Source organism: Vitis vinifera, chromosome 7 (genome assembly GCF_030704535.1).
Source record: "Vitis vinifera cultivar Pinot Noir 40024 chromosome 7, ASM3070453v1".
Classification (NCBI taxonomy): Eukaryota; Viridiplantae; Streptophyta; class Magnoliopsida; order Vitales; family Vitaceae; genus Vitis; species Vitis vinifera.
The window spans coordinates 30,892,094-30,918,221 of NC_081811.1; the positions used below are offsets into that span (position 1 = coordinate 30,892,094).

At 38.5% G+C, this 26,128-nt stretch overlaps 1 protein-coding gene across 1 annotated transcript in view; it reads left to right on the top strand.

Annotated features, from left to right (window-relative positions):
• Positions 1-26,128, top strand: part of LOC100257916 (probable manganese-transporting ATPase PDR2) — a 37,266-nt gene that overhangs the window by 191 nt on the left and 10,947 nt on the right. The window contains exons 2-15 of the mRNA XM_010654730.3: positions 1,296-1,617; positions 2,707-2,799; positions 11,363-11,562; positions 12,810-12,882; positions 13,007-13,179; positions 13,273-13,444; positions 15,633-15,737; positions 15,922-16,032; positions 16,137-16,223; positions 16,366-16,548; positions 17,105-17,155; positions 17,288-17,413; positions 24,612-24,691; positions 25,961-26,069. Coding sequence (XP_010653032.1) covers positions 1,369-1,617; positions 2,707-2,799; positions 11,363-11,562; positions 12,810-12,882; positions 13,007-13,179; positions 13,273-13,444; positions 15,633-15,737; positions 15,922-16,032; positions 16,137-16,223; positions 16,366-16,548; positions 17,105-17,155; positions 17,288-17,413; positions 24,612-24,691; positions 25,961-26,069 — 1,812 coding nt within the window. The 5' untranslated portion in view covers positions 1,296-1,368. The remainder of the gene's footprint in view (positions 1-1,295; positions 1,618-2,706; positions 2,800-11,362; positions 11,563-12,809; positions 12,883-13,006; positions 13,180-13,272; positions 13,445-15,632; positions 15,738-15,921; positions 16,033-16,136; positions 16,224-16,365; positions 16,549-17,104; positions 17,156-17,287; positions 17,414-24,611; positions 24,692-25,960; positions 26,070-26,128) is intronic.

Consider the following 26,128-nt stretch of genomic DNA (forward strand, 5'->3'; position numbering starts at 1 on the left):
CGCAAAAACCACTATGCTTTTCAATGTTTCCCCAAAATTCCCATTTTTTCACACTAACTTTTCCATGTTCGGGTAGAAGTTATTGAAATTCACTAGGGTTTTGCATGATCAACTTACAAAACCCTAATCAGTGGTGAAGGACGAAGAATTGATGTGGAGTTAAGTGTTTTGAGGATCGCCAAAAACCAGTATACGGATCCGTAAAGGGAATTGATTTTGGGTTAGGATTTTTCTCCATCGGGAATATTTGAAAATTTTCTCCCATTTTTTTTTTCTCATTCTGCCTATCTTTTTAACGGCGTGTTCTTGGGTATTTATTTGGATCAGGATATTCACTACAATAATTTTAGTTATTTCGTGTGATCGTTATTATATTTGATTATTTGCATTGAAATATTTATGTATAGTGGTTTTCTGTATTCATCTATTTAAAATTTATATTGATTTATAGCATAAATAAGTGGGTATTAATTTATTCCACCGCAAAGAATGTGGTAACCTCGTGATTAGCGAATATTTGCATATTTCGATTATTTGTGATTACAAAAACATGAACAGCACTCTTCTGGAACCCAGTGTTATTTTCAAAACTATTTTGCTTTTTTTTTTTTTTTTAATATATGTTCTTTTCCAATTATGAGAGCATTTTCCATAGCATTGCCAAGTTGGCAGTTCTGTCGAAATTCCAAATTATGCGTTTGATACACCTAAATGTTGTTATTGGTTGAAGCTGCAACTGAATGTTGTTGTTGCTTGAAATTTCAAATTATTTGGTTAGCATGGTAGTTGCTGCTTTATAAATGTCTAGATTTCAAAATATTTGGTGGCATGTTTGACAATATGTTCAAAAACAGTTCTCAAAAATCAGATTTTGAGAACAGTTCTTACAGATGATTTTTTTCAATTGTTTAAAGGAAGAAAATTGTGTTTGAGAATTCAAATATGACTCTTGGCCTATTATCTATGAAGGCCATGTGCACCTATGTGCAATGCAAAAGTTCTTTGCATATTTTCTATACTTTACGAAAATCTCCTTAAATGCCTCAAATTCTTTCTAAAAAATCATCTTGTTTTTAGAACAAATGCCAATAAAATTGTTTTCAGTCAGACCTGTTTTTGAAGTTGGAAAACTGTTTTTGTTCTAAAAAAAATAGAGAAATGTTTTTAAAAACAGTTTTCAAACTTGCCCTTTGCTTCCATGACCTGATTGTAGTTATCACTTTATAAACTTTCTCATGCAACTGTGCAATTAGGCGCTGTTCTAACTGTTTCGTGGTTTGCTTCTTTCCTACCAGCAAAAGAGAGCTTGGAGAAGGATTACTTTGGCACTCAATTTTTCACCTTTTAGCTTGGTGGGCAGATAGGGAGATGTTGAGGTTCCATGTTGGAGGTAAAGTAGTGGAGGATGTTGATTTGTTGAGGAAGAGGCACTGGCCTTGGCGCTTGGATGTATGGCCTTTCGCCATCCTCTATACCATTTGGCTAGTAACCGTTGTTCCCAGCATTGACATATCCGACGCCATCATAGTTTTTGGTGGACTTGTGGTACTTCATATTCTGGTCTGGCTCTTCACTGCTTGGTCAGTGGAATTTAGATGCTTTGTTCAGTATAGTAAGGTATGCAGTATGCTGAAGTCATGAATCAAATTTTCTTTTGGGTGAGATGTATTTTGTACACAGGTTTTTCCTATGTAGCACTAATGCCATCTACTTTAAACTTTTTGATTCATATTATTAGTTGTTCAGGTTTTTAACTGATTGATCATTTTTGAGATGATAAAGGTGTAAAAGCAAGTGATGGGATTGATCATGCAGATGTTTATAGGTCTTCAGATATATTCTCTTTAGTAATTGACCTTACAACATTTGTTGGACCATTTAACCATTACTACTTTAACCATCACAGGAAAGCAAGTCACTGATTGGTTTCATAAAGTTAGTTGTATCTGTTACAGTAATGATATAATGACTAACAGATTTAAATCCAAAGCTAATTTAATAGTATATTAGGTCCATGTAGAGAATGATCCATTAACCTAGTGCACACTTTGTTAGCTTGCTCATCTCATTTTAAAATCTTTCATAAAATGCATGTGGTTTTCAAATTAAAGACTTGACAAAAAATTCTGATTAAAAGATTTAGTTCACATCATGCGATGGTGTGTATAATATTATAAAATTTCTTGAAATTTAAAGAGAATTTTAGGGAATTTGGAGAATTCACAAAATTGTAAGTTCCAAAAAGATGTAGAGCTTCAATAACACATATTTTAAGGTAATATAGTTTAGTAATTTTAGAGGTAGTTATCTTTGAGAGACTAGTAAAAGGTGAAGGAGAGAAAAATTGAGAATTCACTTATAATATAAAATTGAAGATAAATGTGCACAGAGTGCTGGAACTTACCTACTTTGATAGATTAAAAATCTTGATGCAAAAAATTGTTCCAACAGTGTAGCAACTAGGTGCACCTACAAAAGAATTACAATATGTGCTATTTTGACTGCCCCCTGCTTTTTAAATTTTTAACCTTTCTGGATCTCTAGTTGCTGGGTTCTGATGCTTCTTTTAGAATTCTCTCTCTCTTTCTCTCTCTCTCTCTGTCCATCCTTGAATGTGTCTTTTTGGTGATAGATTGGATGTATTTTGCTTGCCTAATTGTTGTAAATAATCTTATAATATGTAAAGATACTAATTTTGGTTTGCAGGTTAATAGCATTCAACAAGCTGATGCTTGCAAAATAACTCCAGCAAAATTCTCTGGATCTAAGGAAATTGTACCACTTCATTTTCGTAAATTAGTAAGTCCAACATTAATTTCAAATTCTAAAATCAAGTTTCGCTTTTCAAGAGCTGTCACATGATATATGGAAAATGTAATTTCATACTGTATTTCTTTCCTGACAAGGTACTTGAAATTAACGTTTGGTATTTAGTATTATTTAGCTGTCATGGTCTTCTTGTCTCTACTTGGGGCTCTGTTATATGGGTTTTATTGTGTAAACTGCTGCAAAAAATGGATCTCATGAAGTTTATGTTAGAAATAAATCAGATATGGGGGAAATCTATGGATAAAACGGGGTGTTCTTAATAATCTTGTCAATCTTTGGAAAAATGTTTGAGGTTTAGTGAGGTACACAAAATGTAGATCAGCAAGCAACAATTCAAGCAATCTGATTTGAATTGCTTGAAATTTAAAAAATGCGTACTAGATGCTAAGAATCCAGGTGAAAAGAGACCTTTTTTTATATTTTTTATTGGGTTGAAATAAGAGCATTGAAAGGACAGCGATAATTCATGGTTCATGTCACCTGCTAGGATGGTGCAGTTGTGTAGGTTCAGTTTCTATGATGGTGGCAGTGCCACAATTCTATTATCATGCTACTTTATGAGACAAATTTTATGTATTGAAGTAGTGCTGCCATTGCAATATGGTGGTTATGTGTTGCCATCTATCATGTACCATCAGATACCTATGCATTTTGGCTCTAGATTTGGTGCTTTGGTGGCTAAATCATGATGCCAACTTTGGCTCTTGGTAAGGTGTCATAGGCGCAAAAACTCCCGTATAATTTTCGCATCTGTGCAATACCTAGACATGAGATTAGATCAAAGGAACCCATACAAGCACACACAGAATTACAGGGCACCAACCCCAACTAGTATTTTATTACTTCTTTGAATAAGAATATAAGACATGAATTAGCAAGACTCCCACAATAGCACTGGAAAATTCATGCTCTCTCAAGATCTCCCTCTCTAGATCCCTCTGATTGTGTGTGTCAAGGAGGCTTTTCTATCCCCCCTTTTATAGAGTGGCTGCCACCCATTCCTTGTTAGACTAGGACTCCTCATCCTAGTTCTACTAGGACTCTTCTTGATAGTTGTGGCACCAACCACTCTTACTAAGACTATGAGTTCTACTCAAACTACAATTACAATCACAATAGGAATGAGACTTCTACTCATGCAGGGCTCACAATCTCACTTTGACCAACTATTTCATGTTGCTGCCACATGAATCTATATATAGCTCATGTGCCTTCTAAACTCTCTTTTGGCCCACACATCCGAGTCACATCCATGTCGAGGCTACATGCTCTTGCACTCATCATTTTGCTGCTGTGTGTGTCCATGTGAGTAGCTCTTGTGCGTGCCAAGCCCTCTTCTTGGTTTGCATGTCTGAGTCTCATCCAAGTCGAGGCAACCATCTGTCTCTATGCCCACACCCGATGTTGTTGTGCCTATAGGTTACATCACATCCTGGCTCCTTGCCCATGGCCTGCATACTTTAGCAAGGGTCACTACCACCCCTTGCTCATGTTTGAAGCCCACACTTCTTCATGTTGCCTCTATGGCACCGTGTCACATTCCTTCCTTCTCTTGGTGCAACAATGAGTTGTGGCATTGTGCCCATGACTCCTCATCTATGCATGAGGCATTACACCCTCATGTGTTGCATCCTACATCGTGTCTTGAGTCGGCTTTGTTGCTGTTGCATCTCCATGCTACATCCAAGCAACATGCCATGGCATTGTGCCCATGGCTCTTCAAGCCGCCTTCCACAAGGCATTGCGCCTTTTTGCCACAGTTGGGAGGGGAGTCTGCATCACGCCCCGTGCCATTGTGGCCACTGGTTGCATACCTCCACATGTCATGGAGCCCATCTGCAGGTGCCAACAAGGCTCATCCCCTATGTGCCTTGCTCGTGTCAGAGGCCTTACACTTTGGTGTGGCCATGCCTAAGCCACCACGCCTCACCTTGAGTCACCTACTCCCCCTTAAGGAGCATTTTAGGTTGTGGTGACTTGAGGAGGACTAATGGATTTATTTAATAATTCAAAAAATCCATAATTTTCCTAGAAAGCCTCCCGTTCTTGTGCACGCACCCTGTGCATGTGTGCCGTTGTTGTGCGTGCGTGTGCCTTGTGCATGTGGCTATTGTGTGCGTGGCTGTGCATGTGTCCCATGTGCATAGCTCGTGGGTGCCGTCGATTCTGAGGAGAGTGGGGGAAGCGTGCGGCGGTTTTTTAGACGTCGATCCTCTAACAGAGAGGAAGGAGGACTTGGAATGGGCAAGGATCCAGGTAAAGTTGACTAAAGAGGTCTTGCTGAGTTCGATGGAGATCGGGGTGGAGGGGGAGGTATATGTTGTGTCTTTGTGGTGGGAGATCTCACCAGAAATAAGGAAAAAACAGGGGGATGGCCGAGATGGCTTTGGGCGGCAGAGAGGGGAGGTCAGGGGTGGTGGTGAATCACGCGCGAGATGGCGTGTGGGAGAAAAGCTGGGCGCTAGACCCAAGGAACAGCGTCGGTCAGAGGATGTGACGGGAGAGCAGGTGGGAGGGGAGGGTGGGGGCGAGTTTGAAAATTGGGTTCATGTTGGGCGGGTGACCCAGCAGAGCTCTGGATTCGCGGGCGATGGGTCGAGTTCGTCTAGACCGGGTTTTGGCCCCGTGGGCCTAAAGCGGGACTCTGGGCCAACTACGCAAGGCCTGTCTCTTCCTAAGGGGGTTGAATGGGCTGCAATTGGGAAAGAATGTGGGCCGGCTGAGGGACGGGCCTCCGAAGGGCTGGAGCTCTTGTCTCATGGGCCTGCTATAATGGTTGGGGGTTGTCTGGGCCACTCGCAGGTCCAAATCATTGGCACAGACACTGAAGACGACCTAGGCCTTAAGCTGGAAATGGAATTCATTAAGTGTCGTGAGAAGGAGGCTAGTGGGAAGCAGCAACCGACTCCCCAGTGCTTAGTGGCAGAGAGGGCGATCGTGGATGAAGCCTTAAGGTATGGGTCTACTTCAAACCTAAGGGTTGTGGATTCCTCTTCTTCTTCTTCTACTTTTTTTGGTCGGACTCCGGAGAGAGAGTTTTGCGACCACTCTGGGGAAATAAGGGCGAGCCTCCAGAAAGAAAGCAAGATGGAGCTCGCAGCCTCAAGGGGGGCTACAGCGAGTAAAGAGGGCTGCTGGGACCTGATTGAGATCAAGTGTGATGCTTTAGAGGTCCAAAACCCGGAATGCACTCCAGTCCTGACTGGGTCCCAGGCTCTAAGGAGCGAGAAGGAGACTAAATGGGAGGAAAGCAGTTTGGCTAAGTTTAGCAAGCTTCTAGGATTTTCAATAGAAGGCCTGGAGAAAGAGATATTGGACTTCTTGTCCACAATTAGAAAAATACGGGAAAGGATACATAGCAAAGGGTTATTGGAAAAATCAAAATTTGAGAGGGAGCTCAAAAGGTTGGAATGTTCAGTCAAATATAAGGGGAATGACACGAAGAACAGTCACCTAAAAAGTAGAGGGGGCCAATTTTGTTTGTTTAATGAATCTTAAAATGTTGAGTTGGAATGTGAGGGATGCAAATGACGTTAATAAAAGAAGGATTATTAAGTCTGTGGTTAGAAAACAGAAGGTGGATTTATTCTGTATCCAGGAGACAAAAATACAGTTAATGACGGATGGGGTGGTGAAAAGCTTAGGGGTGGGGAGATTCTTAGACTGGAGAACTCTTGAAGCTATTGGAGCAGCTGGAGGTGTGCTGATTTGTTGGGACAAAAGGTCCTTGGAACTGTTGGAGTGGGAGGAGGGCCAATTCTCAATTTCCTGTAAATTCAGAACTGTGGAAAATGGGGTAGTCTGGGTGTTCACGGGTGTTTATGGCCCTTTCACCAAAGAGGATAGGGAGTGCCTTTGGGATGAATTTGGAGCAATAAGAGGTCTTTGGGGAGAACCCTGGTGTGTAGGGGGAGACTTTAATGTGATTCTCTCTCAAGGGGAAAGAAGCAGGCAAGGGAGGATTACATCAGCTATGAGGAGGTTTGCTCAGGTTATGGATGACCTTGAGCTTATTGACCTTCCCCTTCAAGGTGGCTCTTTTACGTGGAGTGGGGGGCTTCAAAATCAAGCCTGAGCCAGGTTGGATAGATTTATGGTTTCTCCCAGCTGGCTTGATCAGTTCAGCAATGTGACTCAGAAGAGATTATATCGGCCTATATCGGATCATTTTCCAATTATAATCGAGGGGGGTGGCAAAAGAAGAGGCCCATCACCCTTCAGGTTCGAGAACATGTGGCTGAAAGTGGAAGGGTTCAAAGACCTTATGCGGAGTTGGTGGTAGGGGATGTCGGTCAGTGGAAGGGCTAGCTATAAGCTGGCTACAAAATTGAAGGCGATTAAACAGAAATTAAAAGTTTGGAACAGGGAGGTGTTTGGGAACCTGGAGAGTAATAAATTGGCTGCTTTGCAGCAAGTGGACTTTTGGGACCAAGTGGAAAGTGAGAGGAGTCTGATAGAGGAGGAGTTTGCCAGGAAAAAAGAAGCAAAAGAAGATTATGCTAAATGGGTTAAGCTGGAGGAGATACACTGGAGACAGCTCTCAAGGGAGCTGTGGCTAAGAGAAGGGGATAGAAATACGGGGTACTTTCATCGAATGGCAAACGCGCACCGAAGAAGGCAGACCATGGAAAGAATAAAAATCAATGGGGTCTGGCTGTTAGAGGAGCAAGAAGTAAGGACCGGAATAGTAGACGCTTTTCAACGGTTATTAACAGAAGACTCGGAGTGGAAGGCAGATATAGGGGGGTTAGATTTGAATCAGATTAGCCAACAAGAGGCGGACATCTTGGAGCTTCCCTTCACGGAAGAGGAGGTCCATTCGGCCCTAATGGACATGAATGGGGATAAGGCTCCAGGGCCGGATGGCTTCACGGGGGCCTTTTGGCAATTCTGCTGGGAGTTTGTGAAGGAGGAGGTTCTGGAGATGTTCAAGGATTTCCATGAGCAAAATGCTTTTCTCAAGAGCCTCAATATCACGTTTCTGGTCCTTATCCCAAAAAAAGGAGGAGCGGAGGAGCTGGGGGACTTCAGGTCGATCAGTCTCGTGGGCGGGCTATCTAAACTCTTGGCTAAGGTGCTGGCTAATAGGATTAAAAACGTGATTGGTAGAGTGGTTTCTTCAGATTAGAACGCATTTGTCATGGATAGGCAGATCTTGGATGCGTCTCTAATCGCAAATGAGGTGATTGACTCATGGAAAAAAAAGGAGAGAAAGGCCTGATCTGCAAGTTAGATATTGAAAAGGCGTACGACAGTGTTAATTGGCAGTTTTTGATGAGGGTTATGCAAAAAATGGGATTTGGGGTTGAATGGAGGGAGTGGATATGGAGCTGCATCTCGACTGCTAAATTCTTAGTGTTAATTAATGGGGAGCCAGCTGGGTTCTTCTCTAGCTCTAAAGGGCTTCGGCAAGGCGACCCTCTATCCTCATACTTGTTTATCATGGGAATGGAGGTGCTGAGTGCCCTCATTCGGAGGGCTGTGGAAGGGGGTTGCATCTCCGGGTGCAGAATCCGGAGGGGTAGGGGGCAGGCTGTGAATATTTCCCACCTTCTATTTGCGGATGATGCCATAGTTTTCTGTGAGGCTAAGAAAGATGACATGACATTTTTGAGCTGGATTTTATGTTGGTTTGAAGCCGCTTTAGGGCTGAGGATAAATTTGGCTAAAAGTGAAATTATTCCGGTCGGGGAGGTGGAGGAGATCCTTGAGATGGCTGTGGAGTTGGGTTGCAAGGTAGGTCAACTGCCATCAACTTACCTGGGGCTGCCTCGGCTGCCTCTGGGTGCGCCCAATAAAGCTGTTTGCGTGTGGGATGGGGTGGAAGAAAGGATGAGGTGGAAATTAGCTCTCTGGAAGCGGCAATACATCTCCAAGGGTGTAGAATCACACTCATAAAGAGTACTTTGGCTAGCATGCCATTATATCAGCTGTCCCTCTTCCGTATGCCTAGGGTAGTGGCAAGAAGACTAGAAAAGTTGCAAAGAGACTTTTTGTGGGGAGGGGGAAGTACGGAAAGAAAAGCTCACCTAGTCAATTGGGAGAGGGTGTGTGTGGGTAAGGAGAAGGGGGGACTAGGGTTGAGGAAGTTAGTCCCTTTGAACAAAGCCCTACTTGGAAAATGGGTGTGGAGATTTGCTCGTGCCAAGAAGGAGATGTGGAAACGTGTCCTTGTGGCAAAATATGGGCAAGAGGAATTTGGGTGGAGGACTAAAAAGGTAAATGGGGCGTTTGGTGTTGGGGTTTGGAAGGAGATTATGAAAGAAGCTGATTGGTGCTGGGACAATATGAATTTTAAGGTAGGAAAAGGCACCAAAATCAGGTTTTGGAAGGACCCTTGGTGTGGGGATGTGGAGTTGGCCCGGAGGTTCCCTCAACTCTTCAATGTGGCTGCCCAAAGGAGTGCCACTGTGGGGGATATATGGGACCAGAATTTTGGCCAAGGAAGTTGGAACCTAAGGTTTATTAGAGGATTCAATGATTGGGAGCTGAACATGGTAGATGAATTGCTTCAAATCCTAAGGAGTCAAAGAATTACCTTGGAGGAGGACTTGGCATTATGGAAGGGTGGAAAAAATGGGAAGTTTGACGTTAAGAAAGTGTATGGGTTGCTGATCAGTCATAGTACCCCTTTGTTTCCCAAAAAGGGCATTTGGGTGGAGAACGTTCCTTCCAAGCTAGCGTTTTTTTGCGTGGGAAGCTACTTGGGGGAGGGTTCTTACCCTTGATAGGCTCCAAAAGAGAGGTTGACAGTTTCCTAATCGTTGCTACTTATGTGGTAATGATGAGGAAAACGTTAATCATCTCCTTATTCATTGTACAGTGGCTAGTGTGTTGTGGGGGATTGTTCTTAGTCTGTTTGGAGCCCAGTGGGTCTTTCCAGAAACTGTAAAGGAGGCGGTTATCAGCTGGAAGGGTTCTTTTGTGGGTAAAAAGAGGGAGAAAATTCTTTTGTTTGTAATTTGTGGGGGTGGGCAAAATTGTATAATGGTGTAGAGCCTCGTTCCCTTATAGGTTTCCTGGAGTGGATAGCCTCCAGTTAAGGGTTGGTGGGTTTTTTTGTTTCTTTTGGTTGTCATTGTGAGGTCTTCGTCGCCTCGTATACCTCCTGTATGCTATGCGGCGCTTTGCCTTGTGCTAATATATGTGTTTACTTATCGAAAATAAAAATAAAAATGTGGTAACAACAATCGACCTGTGATCCCAATATCCAATACTATTTAGAGTAGTCTCGGATAAAAATATTCCTATTTCTTCAATTCTCGGTTCTATTCGTCCTTTCTCTTGGAACTTTAATTTCTGCCGTAACCTTTTCGATTCTGAGATAGAAGATTTAGAAGGCCTCATGTGGTCACTTGATGGTTTGCATCTATCACCTTCGGTTTCAGATGCGAGATCCTAGTCTTTATCTTCTTTGGGGCTTTTTTCAGTCAAATCTTTCTTTCTAACCTTATCCCAATTTTCTGGTTCTCCTCTAGTTTTCCCTACTAAGTTCGTTGAGAATTCTCAAGTCCCTTTCAAAGTCAAGTCCTTTGTCTGGTTAGTGGCACACAAGAAGTAAATACTAATGACTTGCTACAATTGAGAAAACCCTACAAAGCTCTTAGTCCTGATATTTGTAAACTGTGCATGAAGTATGGAGAATCAGCAGATCATCTTTTCCTACATTGCTCTTTGACGATGGGGTTGTGGCATAGATTATTTCAGTTAACCAAGATGGATTGGGTTCCCCCGAGGAGCATTTTTGACATGTTGTCCATCAATTATAATGGTTTTGGTTTATTTAAGAGAGGGATAGTTTTGTGGCAAGTTGCGAGCATCGCTTTAATTTGGGTTGTGTGGCGGGAAAGAAATGCGAGAATTTTTGAGGATAAACCAAGGAATTCAGAGTATCTTTGGGATTCTATTCATTTCCTTGCTTCTCTTTGGGCTTTCTGTTCCAAGGTTTTTAAGGGGATTCCCCTTAATGTGTTACAACTTGATTGGATAGTGGTGTGCAATTCCAAAGGGTTGGTCTAATCTAGAGAGTTTGTATGTTTTTACTGTGTATTTTCTTGTTTTTGTATTCTTGTAGTTTAGTTTTCTTTGGTGGGAGGATTCCTCATCCTTCTTTTGTACTTTTTTCTATCAATATATCCCTTTGTCATTTCCTATAAAAAAAAAACAATCGACCTGTGAATTTTTGACATTGCCGTTTTAAACTATTAATATCATAGACCAGCATGTATTCTTATCAATAATTAGGAAATCTTTCTTTAAGTTTGTTATTCTTGATACTAACCTGTTTTTGTACAAAGGGCATACAGTGTGCAGTTTTCTTAGATTATTTCTTCTTTATTTTTAAAATTTATTTATTTTTTACATTCATACTGAGAATTCAAAAGCAGGGTAAGTAATGATAACTTTTGGGGTATCTAATTCTTTCCATTATGTTGTTTTAAAAGTTTTTTTCCTTAATGAGGTAAATTGTGCAATTTATTACTCTTGTAGAATTATTTTTTCCAGCTGTTGACTCAGTGTTTCATGTGTTCAGCTGGTAGGTTCTTCATCCTCAGATGTAGAAGAGATTTACTTCGATTTCAGAAAGCAATGCTTCATCTATTCAAAGGAGAAGGAGACATTCTTCAAGCTTTCTTATCCTTCCAAGGAAAGCTTCGGCTACTATCACAAAAGTACTGGACACGGCTCAGAAGCTAAAGTTGTTGCTGCTACTGAGAAGTGGGGACGGAATGTGTGAGTTTCTTTCTTATGCTTTCCCCCCTTGTTCCACATCCATCTGTTGAAACACTATAGGCTATAATACTATTTGCTTTTAGTCTTCTTTATATTTTTGAATGATGATATGAGATGATGTAAAAAGTTTTCCTCATTGACAAAGGCTGGCTCATTATCTCCTTTCCTAGCATGTGGAAAGGCTTGAACATTTGCTGTTTCTTTGTCTTTTTTTCTGAGGGAGGCTGCTTTTGGATAAACCCTTGTTTCCTATTTACAGAAACTTTGCTGTGCTTGGCATCTTTCTATGTTGGGAGACTGCTATAAGTTTCTCCTACCATCCCTCTCTCTCCCTTGCTCATTCGGTCACTCGCTCGCGCACACCGATTTGCACGTGTGCTTGTTCTCTCTCTGTCTATATATATATATATATATATATGATTCACCCCTCCCAGGAAACTGCTTGGTGGGTCCTGTGTTGGCTAGGTAGTGGGTAGTGGCCTTTTGTAGCTTCACCTCTCACTCATTCTTGGATGGCACAATCTAATTGTTTTATCTTCTCTGTAGTAGCGTAGATCTGTGGCAACAGTGTGGAGGTGTGGTCATGGTTGTGATTGTTACCATGATTGTTTATGTAATTTTTAAATTATTTGTGTCCAACATTGCAGCAGCATTAATGTCATTGTTACATGTCTGTTTGAAAAATGATTTTGTGTTTGTTGAGGGGAAAGCTGACTAAGAATGCCTAGTAGAGCATGTGATGTGGTGAGGATATCATACATAATGTGAGTATGGTGGGGAATGGGGTAAAGGTAATTGCAGAATTTTTTTTTCAACATCTTGGATGACTGAAGTTGTGAAATTTTATATATTGCTTAGTCCATTCAGTTTCTGATCTTCCCTAACCCATGTTGAGTTTCCATGAGTTGAAATTATGAAAACTATACTGTGCAAGATGCACATTTTGGTCATCCCCCTGGTTCATATCTGGGTACTGCTCTAACTTTTATGTCTATCCATAATTTTGATGTGGGGACACCTCAAATGTTGTCACTATTTGTCTCAACATCCTGTTTTTACTTTTTAGTTATTTCCCATCATTTTGCATTCTGATTAGTTGTATATCAAAAGTCTATCTTTCTGAGCTGTTAATTTCATCTCTCATTTAGTTTAATAATGCATGGTTAGTGGATCTTGATTTTTCTGAGCATGGTTTTACTTATTATGTTATTTTGGCTTCTTAAATTGGATGTTTCTTCGTCATACAGATTTGAATATCCACAGCCCACATTCCAGAAATTAATGAAAGAGAACTGTATGGAGCCATTTTTTGTTTTTCAGGTTTGTAATCATTGAAAGCTCTTTTGCTTGCTAAGTTACACCATTAATTTTTTTCCCTTTTTTTTGTCTTTTATTCAGTTCTTTACTCTTTGCCCACTCTGTCTCATCTGCTCCCTACTTATAGGTCTTCTGTGTCGGTCTCTGGTGTTTGGATGAATATTGGTATTACAGTTTGTTTACCCTATTCATGCTATTTATGTTTGAATCTACAATGGCAAAAAGTCGGCTAAAGACTCTAACTGAGCTCAGACGTGTAAGAGTGGACAATCAGACGATCATGGTGCATCGCTGTGGGAAGTGCGTTATCTTGATGCCAATTGTACTGCTTTTTATTTTTTATTTTTTATATAAGCTGTTTTCAAGGTATTTGTTGAATGTTGTGAATTCTAGGTGGGTGAAGCTCTCTGGGACAGAACTTCTCCCAGGGGATGTTGTCTCCATTGGACGCTCTTCTGGCCAGAATGGAGAGGATAAGACTGTACCAGCTGACATGCTTATATTAGCTGGAAGTGCTATTGTGAATGAAGCCATTCTTACAGGCGAATCTACCCCCCAATGGAAGGTAATTCTTTCTTATCTTTTCTACTTTTTTGTTCCTTGCTAGTTTGTGGTTATGTGTTACTTGATGGATTTGATTTGTGGAAATTGTTGCTATTGTGTCTGTCTGTTGCTTTTCTTTATCAAACTATTTTCTGTTCCAAAAGATTTTTGTTTGCATTACTACTGTACAAGAATGGTTACTTGTTGGATGTTTAAAACCATTTTTATAAAATGGTATTGATTGAAATCTTCTTCTATTATAACAAAAAAGGAAGGGAAAAAAAAGAGTACTTGTGTAGACCAGTGTTTTCAAATGTGTTGGTGAGGCTCACTTCAGGGCATGCCTTGACGCGAAGCGTTGCCAAAAGGCGTTGAAGCGTTCACAAAAGTGCTAGGCTCCTAAAAGGCACACGCCTCTAGAGTTGAAGTGTATCTAGGGCGTGCTTCCGGTGCGCCTTCAACACATCAGTGCTTGAGGCATAGGCCTCGGACGTGTTTTTGTTGCTGCGACTAGACCAAAAAAAATAAAAAAAGGTTTGTCTTTAACCAAAAGACCCTATGGAAAGTGCAATCAAAGTGGAAAACACAAAAAAAAAAACCCTAATTCTTAATTCACTGTTGGTGAATTGTGGCAACGGCTCACTCTGGCGTAGATAGCTTCGACATCTCCCCATTGCTCCAACGAGATCTCCTGATATGGTCCTCAGCTTTTCTTCTCCCTCTTCGGTTTCCGTTCTTTTCTCCAATTCTAATATCTTTTCTTCTCCCAAATTGGTTTTATATTTTATTTTTCATTTTATATTACCCTTTTTTTTCCTTTTTTTTTTTCACACCTATTAGTTTCTTCCTTATCTTTCTTTTTTGTTTTGGTTTTTCAAAAAGTATCTCGATCTCTTTGTTTAATGAAGCTGGCCTCCTTTTTTTTTTTTTTTTTTTTTTTCCCTTTTTCTATTTTAAAAATTAGCAAACTACTAATTTCTTTTTCTATAATTGATTTTATAGTAAATAGTATAAATTTTTAGATAGTTGATTTTTCGAAATAGTAAAAAAATTTAGATAATTAATTTTATTTTACTTTGTAATTTTCTTTAGTTATTAATTTTTTTCAAACAACAAAAAAATTAGACGATCGATTTAATATTTAAATTATTTAGAATATGAATTTGTAGACTTTGATCTTCATTATATAATTAAATTTTATTATTTTATATTCTAAAAAAGGTTATGAAATTAATTTGAGATTTAATAGCAAAAATTTATATAATTCAATTATCTTTTATATTTTTTATACATTTTAAATTATATTTTAATAGTTATTAATTCTAAAAATGATAGTCTCAAAAGGCTTACACCTCAACGCTTCAAGGCTTACACCTTGCCTCAAGGACATGAAAACGGTTCGCCTTACGCTTTCGCCTTTAAAAACTTTGGTGTAGACAAAGTCCAGGTGGATGCAGACTATATTTCAAGCTTTGACCATTGTGCCATAGGGATATGGACTAGATATTCCCTTAATATAATGACTAATGAGTGTTTGACCAGTTGTATACTGGTGAACAGGATAATGATTAACGAATGAATTTATTCAGACTGAAATTTTTTTATTGTTATCAATTTAAAAGGGGAAGATAAAAAACAAATAACAGGGCTGTTGCTATAAATGATTGAATGTCTGATAAAAGAAAAAAAATGATTGAATTTCTTAATGTGTTGCTATTATTTTGAATTTTCATCATGGATTGGTTAGATATCCATAATTAACTGGATTTCTTCAAGTATAATTGGAATTAATGCTTCTCTTTTCTTCTTGTTCTCTTTGTTACCCTGCAATAACTTTTGGTGATGCATGTGAAGTACTTTGTTTATTGGGCTTTGGTATTTTCCAAATCCACTTGCAGCATTTCTTTTTATTAGAGAATATGTTGTTTCTAGCACTATGAGGTCCTTGATATTTGGCATGCATGATGGGCAATGGTAGGAATATCCATTCAAAGTCCAGTTTATTGAAACATTCACCCTGCGGGAATTTTATTCTGGGTATGAGAATAATAAGCTCTGCACCTGGTTCTGTGGTATCAGCATCTATCTGAGATGGCATGGCACTATGTATATGACACCTAAGTTCCTGATCAATGCACATCAGACAATTCTATATCTCAATGTTAATCAAATCAACTGATTTCTGACTGTGTAAAATATGATCACTTCAGGTATCAATCATGGGTAGGGGAAATGAGGAGAAGTTATCAGTGAAGCGAGATAAAAACCATGTCCTTTTTGGTGGGACAAAGATATTGCAGCATACTCCTGATAAGGTAGTTTACTGTTAATTATAAATTTTATTTGTGTTTTACTGTTAAGAAAGAGCTGTTCCCCTTCCTTCCTCTCCCTCCCTGCCCCTCTCTAAATTTATATTATTATTATTGTTATTATTATTATTATTATTATTATTTAAATTTGTAATTTCTGATTTCCTTTTTGTTTCCTACTATGAGTCAGACCGTTCATCTTAAAACCCCAGATGGGGGCTGCTTGGCTGTTGTTCTACGAACTGGCTTTGAAACAAGTCAAGGAAAACTGATGCGGACCATTTTATTTTCAACAGAGAGGGTGAATGATTTTTAATCCTTGAGGATTGGTTACTGTTAATCTAAACGTGCTTTGATTTCTTCTGGATCGCTTGGAATATTTATCAATCCCACATGTTGTTATAGGTTACTGCTAACAGCTGGGAAAGCGGGCTCTTCATTTTGTTCTTAGTCATATTTGCAGTAATAGCTGCCGGTTATGTGCTCAAAAAGGTAAATACATGCTTCCCTTAAAGTTGGATGATGAAATTATATGGTTTTGGCTTAATGCGTATTACTTCCTCTTATTTTCATAGTTCATGCTAATGGCACTAATTGTCACACTTTTCATGTTTCCTGGACATCTTTGATACAGGGCCTAGAAGATCCAACAAGAAGTAAATACAAGCTTTTCTTGAGTTGTTCATTGATTATTACGTCTGTGATCCCCCCTGAGTTGCCAATGGAGTTATCAATAGCTGTTAATACATCTTTGATTGCATTGGCACGGCGTGGGATATTTTGTACGGAACCTTTTCGAATTCCATTTGCTGGAAAAGTGAGTATTGATGTTCTTATTCCATTTCATGTTATGATGGAGTCTTTGCTAGTATGTAATATTGGGATTGTGCTTTTGCTTATGTTGTGCATCTGGCACATCTTTGTATTTCATATAGAGGGTTGTTTTGGTCATGTTGGGCTCATGCTACTTAACCTAAAAATAGGTTATCTGAAGATTTTGTACAATCTTTCCTCTGTTTATAACCTCTTATATTCCAAATATCCAACAAAATTTGGCTGTAAGTTAATTTATCCAAAATTAAAAAACAAAATTCAAATTCAGGAAATTGCTGGCTCATGTCAACTGTATTTCGATCACATTCAAAGACATTTTGTATCTGATCTGTGTCCAACATGGATATGGTGCACCTTTCCAAGTGTCTATGCTATGTCAACTCCAGCCATCTACTTACTTACCTCTTGCCTGTGACTGCACTATAAGGTTTTTGGGGTTCTGATAGCTTTGTGTATGATGAAGGTCTGAGGCCACATTTTGTACATGAAAGGGTGCAAGAATCAATGTTATAATGTTGATAATCTCTTTTTCTCTGCAGGTTGACATATGTTGTTTTGATAAGACTGGAACACTTACATCAGATGACATGGTATGCAGTTGGTATGCAGTTGTATATCTAGGGCTTTTATAATCATTTGTTGGCTGAAACTGTATCTCATGTTATGTTATTTTCTTTGCTTCTTTTTTTGTTCTTCTTTGTTCTTATCTTTTCAATTACCAGGAGTTCCGTGGAGTCACTGGGTTGACGGATGCTGCAGATCTAGAGTCAGATATGAGTAAAGTGCCTGCCCGCACTGTTGAAATTTTGGCTTCCTGTCATGCCTTGGTGTTTGTGGACAACAAGCTGGTATGCTAATGTAATTTCCTTATATGGTGACTACATGTACCAATAGTCTTTGAGAGTTGGGATTTTATGCATGACCTTTTTTATTCCCAATAGAAAATGAGAATTTGTTGAGAAATTAAGAGTGCAAACAAGGTAGAAAAAGAAGTCCTTTAACAGAAACAAACTAAAAAAAGCACCAAAGTAGCATTTGACCCAAACTCTTGTTAAGGAGGATAATAATGGGCCTTGGATAGAGTTGCCCCATACTAAAAATTCTACCTCTCTGTAGGTGTTGGAGGAAAAGAGAATTCATATGAACTCTATATTCATAGGGTGGCATTTTGCTTAAAACTTTTGAGGTCTTGCAGGCTTTGAGCTCAAAACTCTAGGATCTTTGCCATAGGTTTTTGGTTCATTGCTCTTTTGCATACAAAAACATAGGCTATGTTTCAGAACTGTTCTTAAGAACAATTTTTTGTTCTTGAGAGCAAAAAACCAGTAAAAACTCGTTTAGTTGTTGATTGTTCCTAAAATAAATTTTTGAGAATTGTTTTGAAAACATGGTGTTTTATGAGAATATATTTTATTGTTTTAAGTTGTTTTCACTTGTTTTCTAAGGGTTATTTTAAAAAATAATGTACAAAAATGGAGAATGATTTAAAATAAAGCATTATATATATATGTGTGTGTGTTTGTGTGTGTATATATATCATAAGAGTTATATTTAAAAAATATTTAGAAATATAGAAAACAGGTTGAAAACATTCCAAGTTCCCATATAGGGATTTGTTTTTAAAATAATCAGAGAACTCTTTTTGAAAATTGTTAAAAAATGATTTTAGAAAATTCATTTAAAAAACATTTCCAAATTAGCCTATATGTTCTATATTATAGCCTTTTTGGGCCCTTTGGCTTGGAGCATTTCTTTGGCATTCGTTTTGTCATGATTTAACCAGCCAAGCAAAGGCTCCAACTTTAGGGGGGAACTTTTGCCTTTCAATCAATTTCTTTTGCATGGAGAACAATTCTAGAAGGTTATCATTGTTGGATAGCAAATTAAAGTTGGATGTAAAAGTGATGAGCCATGGTTTCAAGGGAATGAACACACCCATTTGGAAAAAAGGTTAGAAGATAAACAAATTGAGGTTATTAAGAAGGGATGTCATATTTTTTATTTTTTATTTTTTAATAGGCAAGCAAATTAAGCGCCTAGAAAGTAATGTCATTTTTCTATTAGGTGTCACTTGATTGAATACCAATAATTTTTTAGTTTATAATAATCATTTTGAAGGGAAGAAGATTGTGTTTCATCAATATATAAAAGTTGTCAAATGTGGAGTGTGGAAAAAAGGCCTCTATTATGTTTGATTGCCTCTTTGGATGATTTAATTGAGATTTCCTATTGCAATCTTGAAGAAAATGGGTTTTGGCCAAAAGTGGATTATATGGATCAAATGGTGCATCTCCTTAACCAAATTTTCAGTTCTAGTTAATGCAATGGAACCCGTTTGGTTTTTTTAAAGCTCTAAGAGGTTGAGAGGGGGACCCCTTTTCACCTTATTTATTTATATTGCCTATGGAGGCACTTAATCACATTTTGTAGAGGGCTGGGGAAGGTTTAATATCAGGCTTCAAAGTGGGTGGTAAAGGAGATGAGGGGTTAGAAATGACGCATCTACTATTGCCTGATGATACCCTAATTTTCTGACACTAGTCAAGAGCAATTAGTGTATTTGAATTTGGCTTTTATCTAGTTTGAGGCAATCTTTGGTTTGAAAATTAATTTGGAGAAAAAGTGTGCTAATTCCTATCAGGGGAGTTGAAAACGTGGAGGCTCTTACCACCACACTGGGATGTAAGATGGGACATCTACCCACTTCATATCTAGGCTTGCCTTTGGGAGGGTTTGGGAAGAGACAATATCTAATCAAAGGAGGGAGATTTACCTTGATTAAAAGCACATTGTCAAGCTTACAAATTTATTTCATGTCATTGTTTGTCATTCCAAAAAAGGCGAGTTTAAGATTAGAGTAGAAATTTCCTCTAATATGGGTTTCCATCAATGAAAAAACCCTGTCTGGTAAATTGGTCCATAGTGGGCTCAGACAAAAAGTTTGGGGGTCTTAGCATTAGAAATCTTTCCACTCTAAACAAGGTGCTCCTTGACAAGTGCAGCTATAGATTTGCAATTGAGAGGGAATCCCTGTGGAAAAGTTTATAGCACAAAAGTTTGAGGAAGAAGGGGATGATGCTCAAAGGGTGTGAGGGATGGTCATGTGGTGGTTGTGTTGAAGGCAATTAGAAATGGGTGGGAGGCTTTCATGAGCGGATGTCATTTCTTACTTGGCAATGAAAAGAAGGGTGAAGTTTTAGAAAGATAGGTGGTATGGAGACTTATCTTTGGAAGAGGTAGGGTGTCCTTGCTTCTCAAGACAATTTCATTCAGGGAGATTTAAGGAAGAGAGTTTTTTTTTTCCCCATAAATTGCAGAAGCATTCAATCAAGGGAGTGGAGGACGACAAAGTGGGATGGAAGGAGTCCTAGTGTGGCAATCCTTTTGCTACTCCCTAGTCTGAAGAAGAAGAATCTCTTTCCTCAAAAGCATAGTTTGGAATTCCTAGGTTCCTATAAAGGTGGGATTCTTTGCGTGGGAAGCAACATGGGGACAGATTTTGATGATCAATAGGCTTAAAAGGAGGGATGGATAATGCCAAAAAAAATTCTATATGTGCAAAGTTGAGAAAGAATTGGCTAATCATTTGCTACTTCATTGTTGTGAATCAGTATCATGTGGCAATGGGTATTCTCTTTGTTTGGTGTGGCTTAAGTGATACACTCTATGGTAAGAGGAAATATTTTAAGTTGACATGGATCTTTCATGGAAAGAAACTGAAAAAAGCTTGGTGGGTCACCCCTTTATATTTTTTCTGGGATGTTGTGGAAGGAAAGAAATAGAAGGTCCTTTGAAGGCTTGGAACAATCAGAACAAACAATTAAATATTCTTTTATGAGTATTTTTTTTGAATGGAATCGAGTGTATATAGAGGTCATTCTCTAATGATGATAGGCTTTATTGATTACTTAGCTTGAAGTAAGAAGAGAGGACTTATATTTTGTTATTTTCTCCTCTTCAAGTGTGCCTTTTTCAGCGCGAAATGTATACATTGTGTATACTTTGCTACTCCATTTGCTTAGGTGCTATTAATACATAGACAATCTAATGAATAAATTTTCATTTATTTACATGTGTCATGCCAATCTATCGCATTACATACTTAAGATGCTGCTTTTTATTTTTTATTTTTTTATTTTTATCATTATTATGAACTATACAAAAAATGAAGGTGTGATCCCACTGGCACGATCCCCTTGCAACACATGCCAACGATCTCTTTCCCAACTTGATTGCATGAAGTTGTATAAGCTATGCCAACTGCTGCTTCACCAGAAAAACTTTTGCCCCTTGCTAGACGCATGTTGATCCCTCTTTTCAAGGAAATCTCTAGCCAACCCCACTCTCTTTACAGTGTGTGCATGCTCGTCTTTGCTTTCCCTGATCTCCAAACCACTACAATTTTTCTTTGGCTCTACTTGGATCTTCCATGGCGGGACTTCCTACCATAGTTAAATGGAAAAACAAGACTTACCACCACGTTCAGAGAGCAGGTTCCTTTCTCCTGCTGGATTTAACAAGGATCCTGGCCAATGAAAATTTCAATGGCACACATTGTCCTCATCACTAGCCACAAAACCCCCTTAGGCATCCCCTACCTTCTTAGAGAGATCCCTTCCCTAGATATGGATTGGTAGGTCCTCCCTAAAGCACCCAGCTTGTGGAGTCTTTCTCTTTAGATGTAGAGTCTTTTCCATGAAATTTTTTCATATCAGATTGCAGCAACTTTTTAGCCCCTGCCACCTTCTCAAACTTGAACAAAATGAGGGAGCTATCCAGAGAAGCTGGAGCTTCCCCTTTCAATGTTTAGTTGAACACTACCCAAGAATTCAATGAAAACAGGTTGGGGACCTTGTCTAAAGAACCTCCCTACTTCCCACAAGGCATCATTGAAGACAATCCAAATTTCTGCTTAAATTCTTCATATTCATTTTAATTCATGTGGATTCGCCTATCTCACCTCGACCTTTGCACACCACCTTTGCATACGAGGCTTCTTTTAAAGGGATGTCCTCTCCTTGCTCCCAAAGCTGAAGATTTGCTTATTGGACTGGTTGCTCCAAGAAAGGACTAAACTCCTCAACTTCTTTGCCAAAGTCTTCCAACCCCTTGGATAATCTCTATCTTCTTCTAGAAAGACCACATTAAACCTATTCTCTTAGAAAAAGTAGAACACATTAGGAACCAACTAGCGCCAATGCTACGCATCTCCAAGTTGTAAACTCTTCTTCCCTCCATCCAATCCTTCCTATATGCTTTCCAACCGATTTCATCACTGCAAAATTCTGCCCACTCTAGCAACCGGGAAAGACCTTTCTCGTCAAACTTGATCCAAGAAGGGAAGCCGCCTTGACCCCTCTTTGATAACAAACCTGCTATCTTACCTTTTGATCTTTTGAACCAAAATTTCGAAAGATTTGGACTCAACACTAAACCAACATCTACCCACCTCCATAAGCATCTCTATTGAGAACCACATTTTTTCTTTATATATATATGTGTGTATTTTTTTTATTGGCAAATAATATGATTTTATGAACAAGTGTCACAAAGATGGCAAACTATAGTACACAGGATATATGCAATGAGCATCAAGAGGTGCAATAAAAAAAGAACAAAAAACAACTCTCTCTTAGCAAGAGCCTAACCAAACTACACAATCATTTGAAAATAGAGAACCTATATTTGTGTACATCTTCATCCATAAAAACAAATTTCTAGGAAAAAAAACTTTTCAAGGCTTGGTTAGGTTGCTTTGCATTGTTAAAAGACCTTCTATTCCTTTCTTTCCATATAGTTCAAAAGATGTACAATGCAACTGCTCTCCAAACTTTCTTGCGCCTTTTATCCACAATGGGAACATGCCACCCTAAGATAGTTTGTTTAACTATAGCAACTCTTTTTTTGATAGTTAATTTTTGTCCCCATTGGGATTTGAACTTGGAACCTCCCACAAACCCTCCCATTCCTTTACCACTTGAGCCAGGCCTCAAGTGCTTAACTATAGCAACTTGCACCAAATGAATACCAAACAACGCAAAAAAAATATATTCTAGAGGACCCTTGTCTTGGCACAAGGAAGAAAGTTTTGATCTATAAATCTTTCCTCCACTTTAGAAAGAAAACATCTATTGACTAAAGATCATAACCAATCTTTGAAGTTGATCTAGGGTCAACACCTTTCTTGAATTAGCTTCCCAAGTGAAAAAACCTACTTTAGAAGGTACCTAAGAATTCCAAATCACACTTGGAAAAAAAAATTGATTCCCTAAGCTCCAAGGCAACATATAAAGACTTTACTGAGAACTTATTATATTTTGAGTTCATCTACACGACCTTGTCTTCCCCCTTGTTATCTACCAACATTCCTTGGAATTTTGAATAGAATTCCTCTATATTGTCCAATTCCCAATAATTTAAAAGTCCAAAAAAACATGGGTTCCAATGAACCCCCTCACCTGTCTGGTCCTATGAATTTGTCACCCAAGTCTCTTTTGAAATGACTACAACATATGAAGAAAGGAAGGATACACATAAAGGTTCATCCCCACACCATTATCCTTCTAAAACTTCACCCTCCTCTCATTTCATACCATAAAGGAAGATTTGCTATAAAAGGTTTCCCAACCCTTCTTGATAGTTTTCCATAGCCCCACCGCATGACTCTCTCTCGATTCACAAGACCACCAACCTCCATCTTTCTCCCCATATTTGCTAATAATGACTTGTTTCCAAAACACTTCTCTTTCAGTCGCATATCACCAACTCTGCTTGCATAAAAGTGCCTTATTAAGCGAAGAAAGGCATCTAATGTCCTAAGCCCCCATCCCCCGTGCATAGACACACACTCTTTTCCATGCACACTGTTGGCTGCTTCATAAGATGCATCTTGTTCTCCAATGCCCTACCTCCCTAGAGGAAATCCCTTTGAATTTTCTCTAGCTTCAGTTTGACTTTCCTTGGAATATTGAACAAAGAAAAAAAGTATATGGGAAGACTAGATAATGTATGTATTTTATATGTATTAATCCTGTTCTTGCAATTTCAGTTCTCATTTATGCCCTCTATTTATAGCTTAATGGTAGTGCCCTTTGGCTATATATGAGAGTTCTCAAGTTTGAGCCTCCTTGGTATTTAAGTGGTGCAGGATAGAGGGTTGGACGTATATCACCTGGGGTTAACCATGCCAATACTTGGAATAACTGTCTTGGGGTTGCTCTTCAACCCTATCTATCTACCGTCTACAATGTAATGGAATGACAGGCTTTGTGAAGTTCTCATATACCTACTTGAAAAAACAATAAAATAAATCTAAATCTGTCCAATCCTCTATAAATTTAAGTCTCTCTTCAGTTGAATGTCCTCAAATTTCTCTTCTTCCAGATAACCTGGTAGAATGCAAAGTGAGAGAATCTCATTAGATCTTGTTGCAGCTCATGCTTTTATGGCTAGAGAAGAGTCTTGTCCTAGATTGTAGTCATATTCCCTCATGCTAAATCTGTAACTGGTGAAGAAATAAACAATAGACCAATCGATGTTCGACTAATTCAGTGTTAGGATTACATAACACATCCATTTAAAGTTATTTAGTTTCTGAAAACCTGAGTTATCCATCATTCCTTTCTCTTCTCCTTATTTTTCCTGTGTCAAGATATCAGACTATTAGAAAATTTTCAAGTCGGCACCTTAGAAAAGGCCACTTTGAAAGGAATTGGACATTCTCATTGCCATCGGCCAAATATTAGCTGCTGAATTTTGACATAAACAAGCCAAACTGTATACTTCGTGTGTATGTTGGGGCTTCTCATTTTAGGCGTTATTAATATATTTTCTCTTTCGCCTGTCAAAAAAAAAAAAAAAAAGTGTACGTGAAGCTTTGTAACTGGTGGTCATAAATCTTGGGATGGCTGCAAGTTTTGCTTAAATAACACTTTCTGTATGTTTATTAAGCTTAGATAGCACCATATTCGTTTGTTTTGTTGAAACTTGTACTGAACAGCCCATCTTGTAGTCCTGTTAAATAACTAAATGCCTCTTTGCTTGTAGGTTGGTGATCCTCTTGAGAAGGCTGCCCTTAAAGGAATAGATTGGTCTTACAAATCTGATGAGAAGGCTGTGCCCAAAAAGTAAGACGCTGTATTTATCAGTATTAAGTTATTTCCCAAATAACTTTGTTCTTAGTTTCATCTTTTTTTCTTTTTCATCTCTGGCTGGAGTGTAACCTCTCAGATTGTTAAATCTTTTGGGTTCTATGCAATTCTAAATATTTTCCTTTTTCTTTTTTTTGAACAAAACTTCTAGAAGGGAAAAAAGATCTATCATAAAAAAAGATGGAGATATAGAAGGAAGGGTTTTCCTTTGAGAGCAAAACATTAAAGAAAGGACAAGGAAAAATAACGCCAGAGAAGAACAGGGTACCATGTACCATGTTTTCCTTATATAAAGGAAAAAAAAATGGAAGAAAGAAAAGTCTTCTGGGATTACTGAATCTGTGTTCTGGAAGGATAGTCTATCAAGTTTCAGATAGCAGCTTGCTAGGCTACTAGATCATTATGGTAAAACTAGTTAACACTGGTGGAAATGAGGGAAAAAAATATTGGTGTTAAATGCAACCATTCAACTTAATCTTTGGTGACATAGTTAGCAGCTTAGTAATCTTGACAGTGATACAATGAATAAATTTTACAAGTAAAATATGGGTAGACTCAACCTATATCATTTTCTATTAAATAATAGCTGTGCCTACCTATATTGTCAAATTATTTCAATGCTAGCAACTAGGACCAAAATGTGACACACTTTGGGTTCAGCTGGAATTCTCCAATTCATTAGTTTACTGGTGGTATGTATGGTGTGCCCATGCTAAGCTCTTTTCCCATTTTGAATGCATGTTTATTGCTGTTGTCATTGATTACATACCTCCTTCAACCAAAAATATGCCAGGATATATCCCCCCTTTTGTAATGGTAGGAAATGTTTAAATGCATGTTTATTTCTGTTAGTTGTCATTGAATACATACCTCCTTCAACCAAAACTATTCCCAGGACACAACTTCGATATAGATTTATATAGAGATACAATTCTACATCATTTACATATTCATACAAGTTTACTGAGTTTATTTTCATTACATGTTTGCGTACATGCATACATAAGAACACTTAGTCACATCTTTGAAGGATTGCTCATCCTTCTTGTATCTATTCAAAAAATAAAAAAAATTTCATATATACATAGGCAGGATATCTTATCTGATATGGGAATCTAGGCTTCCAGCACTCTTTTAGTTTTTGTTTCTTTTAGGGGACAAAATTGCTGATGAGATTTCTAATGTGTTGATGTATGGGCTGTTGAATTCACTGTATGGTCAATTGGTTTTTTCCTTCAATTTTAGGGGAAGCGGCCAAGCTGTGCAAATTGTTAAGAGACACCACTTTGCCTCTTACTTGAAACGAATGTCAGTTGTTGTTCGCGTTCAGGAGGAATTCCTTGCTTTTGTGAAGGTATGTTGGTTGCTTTTTTGCTTATTCATGTCCTTGCATTTTGAACTGATCAAGATACC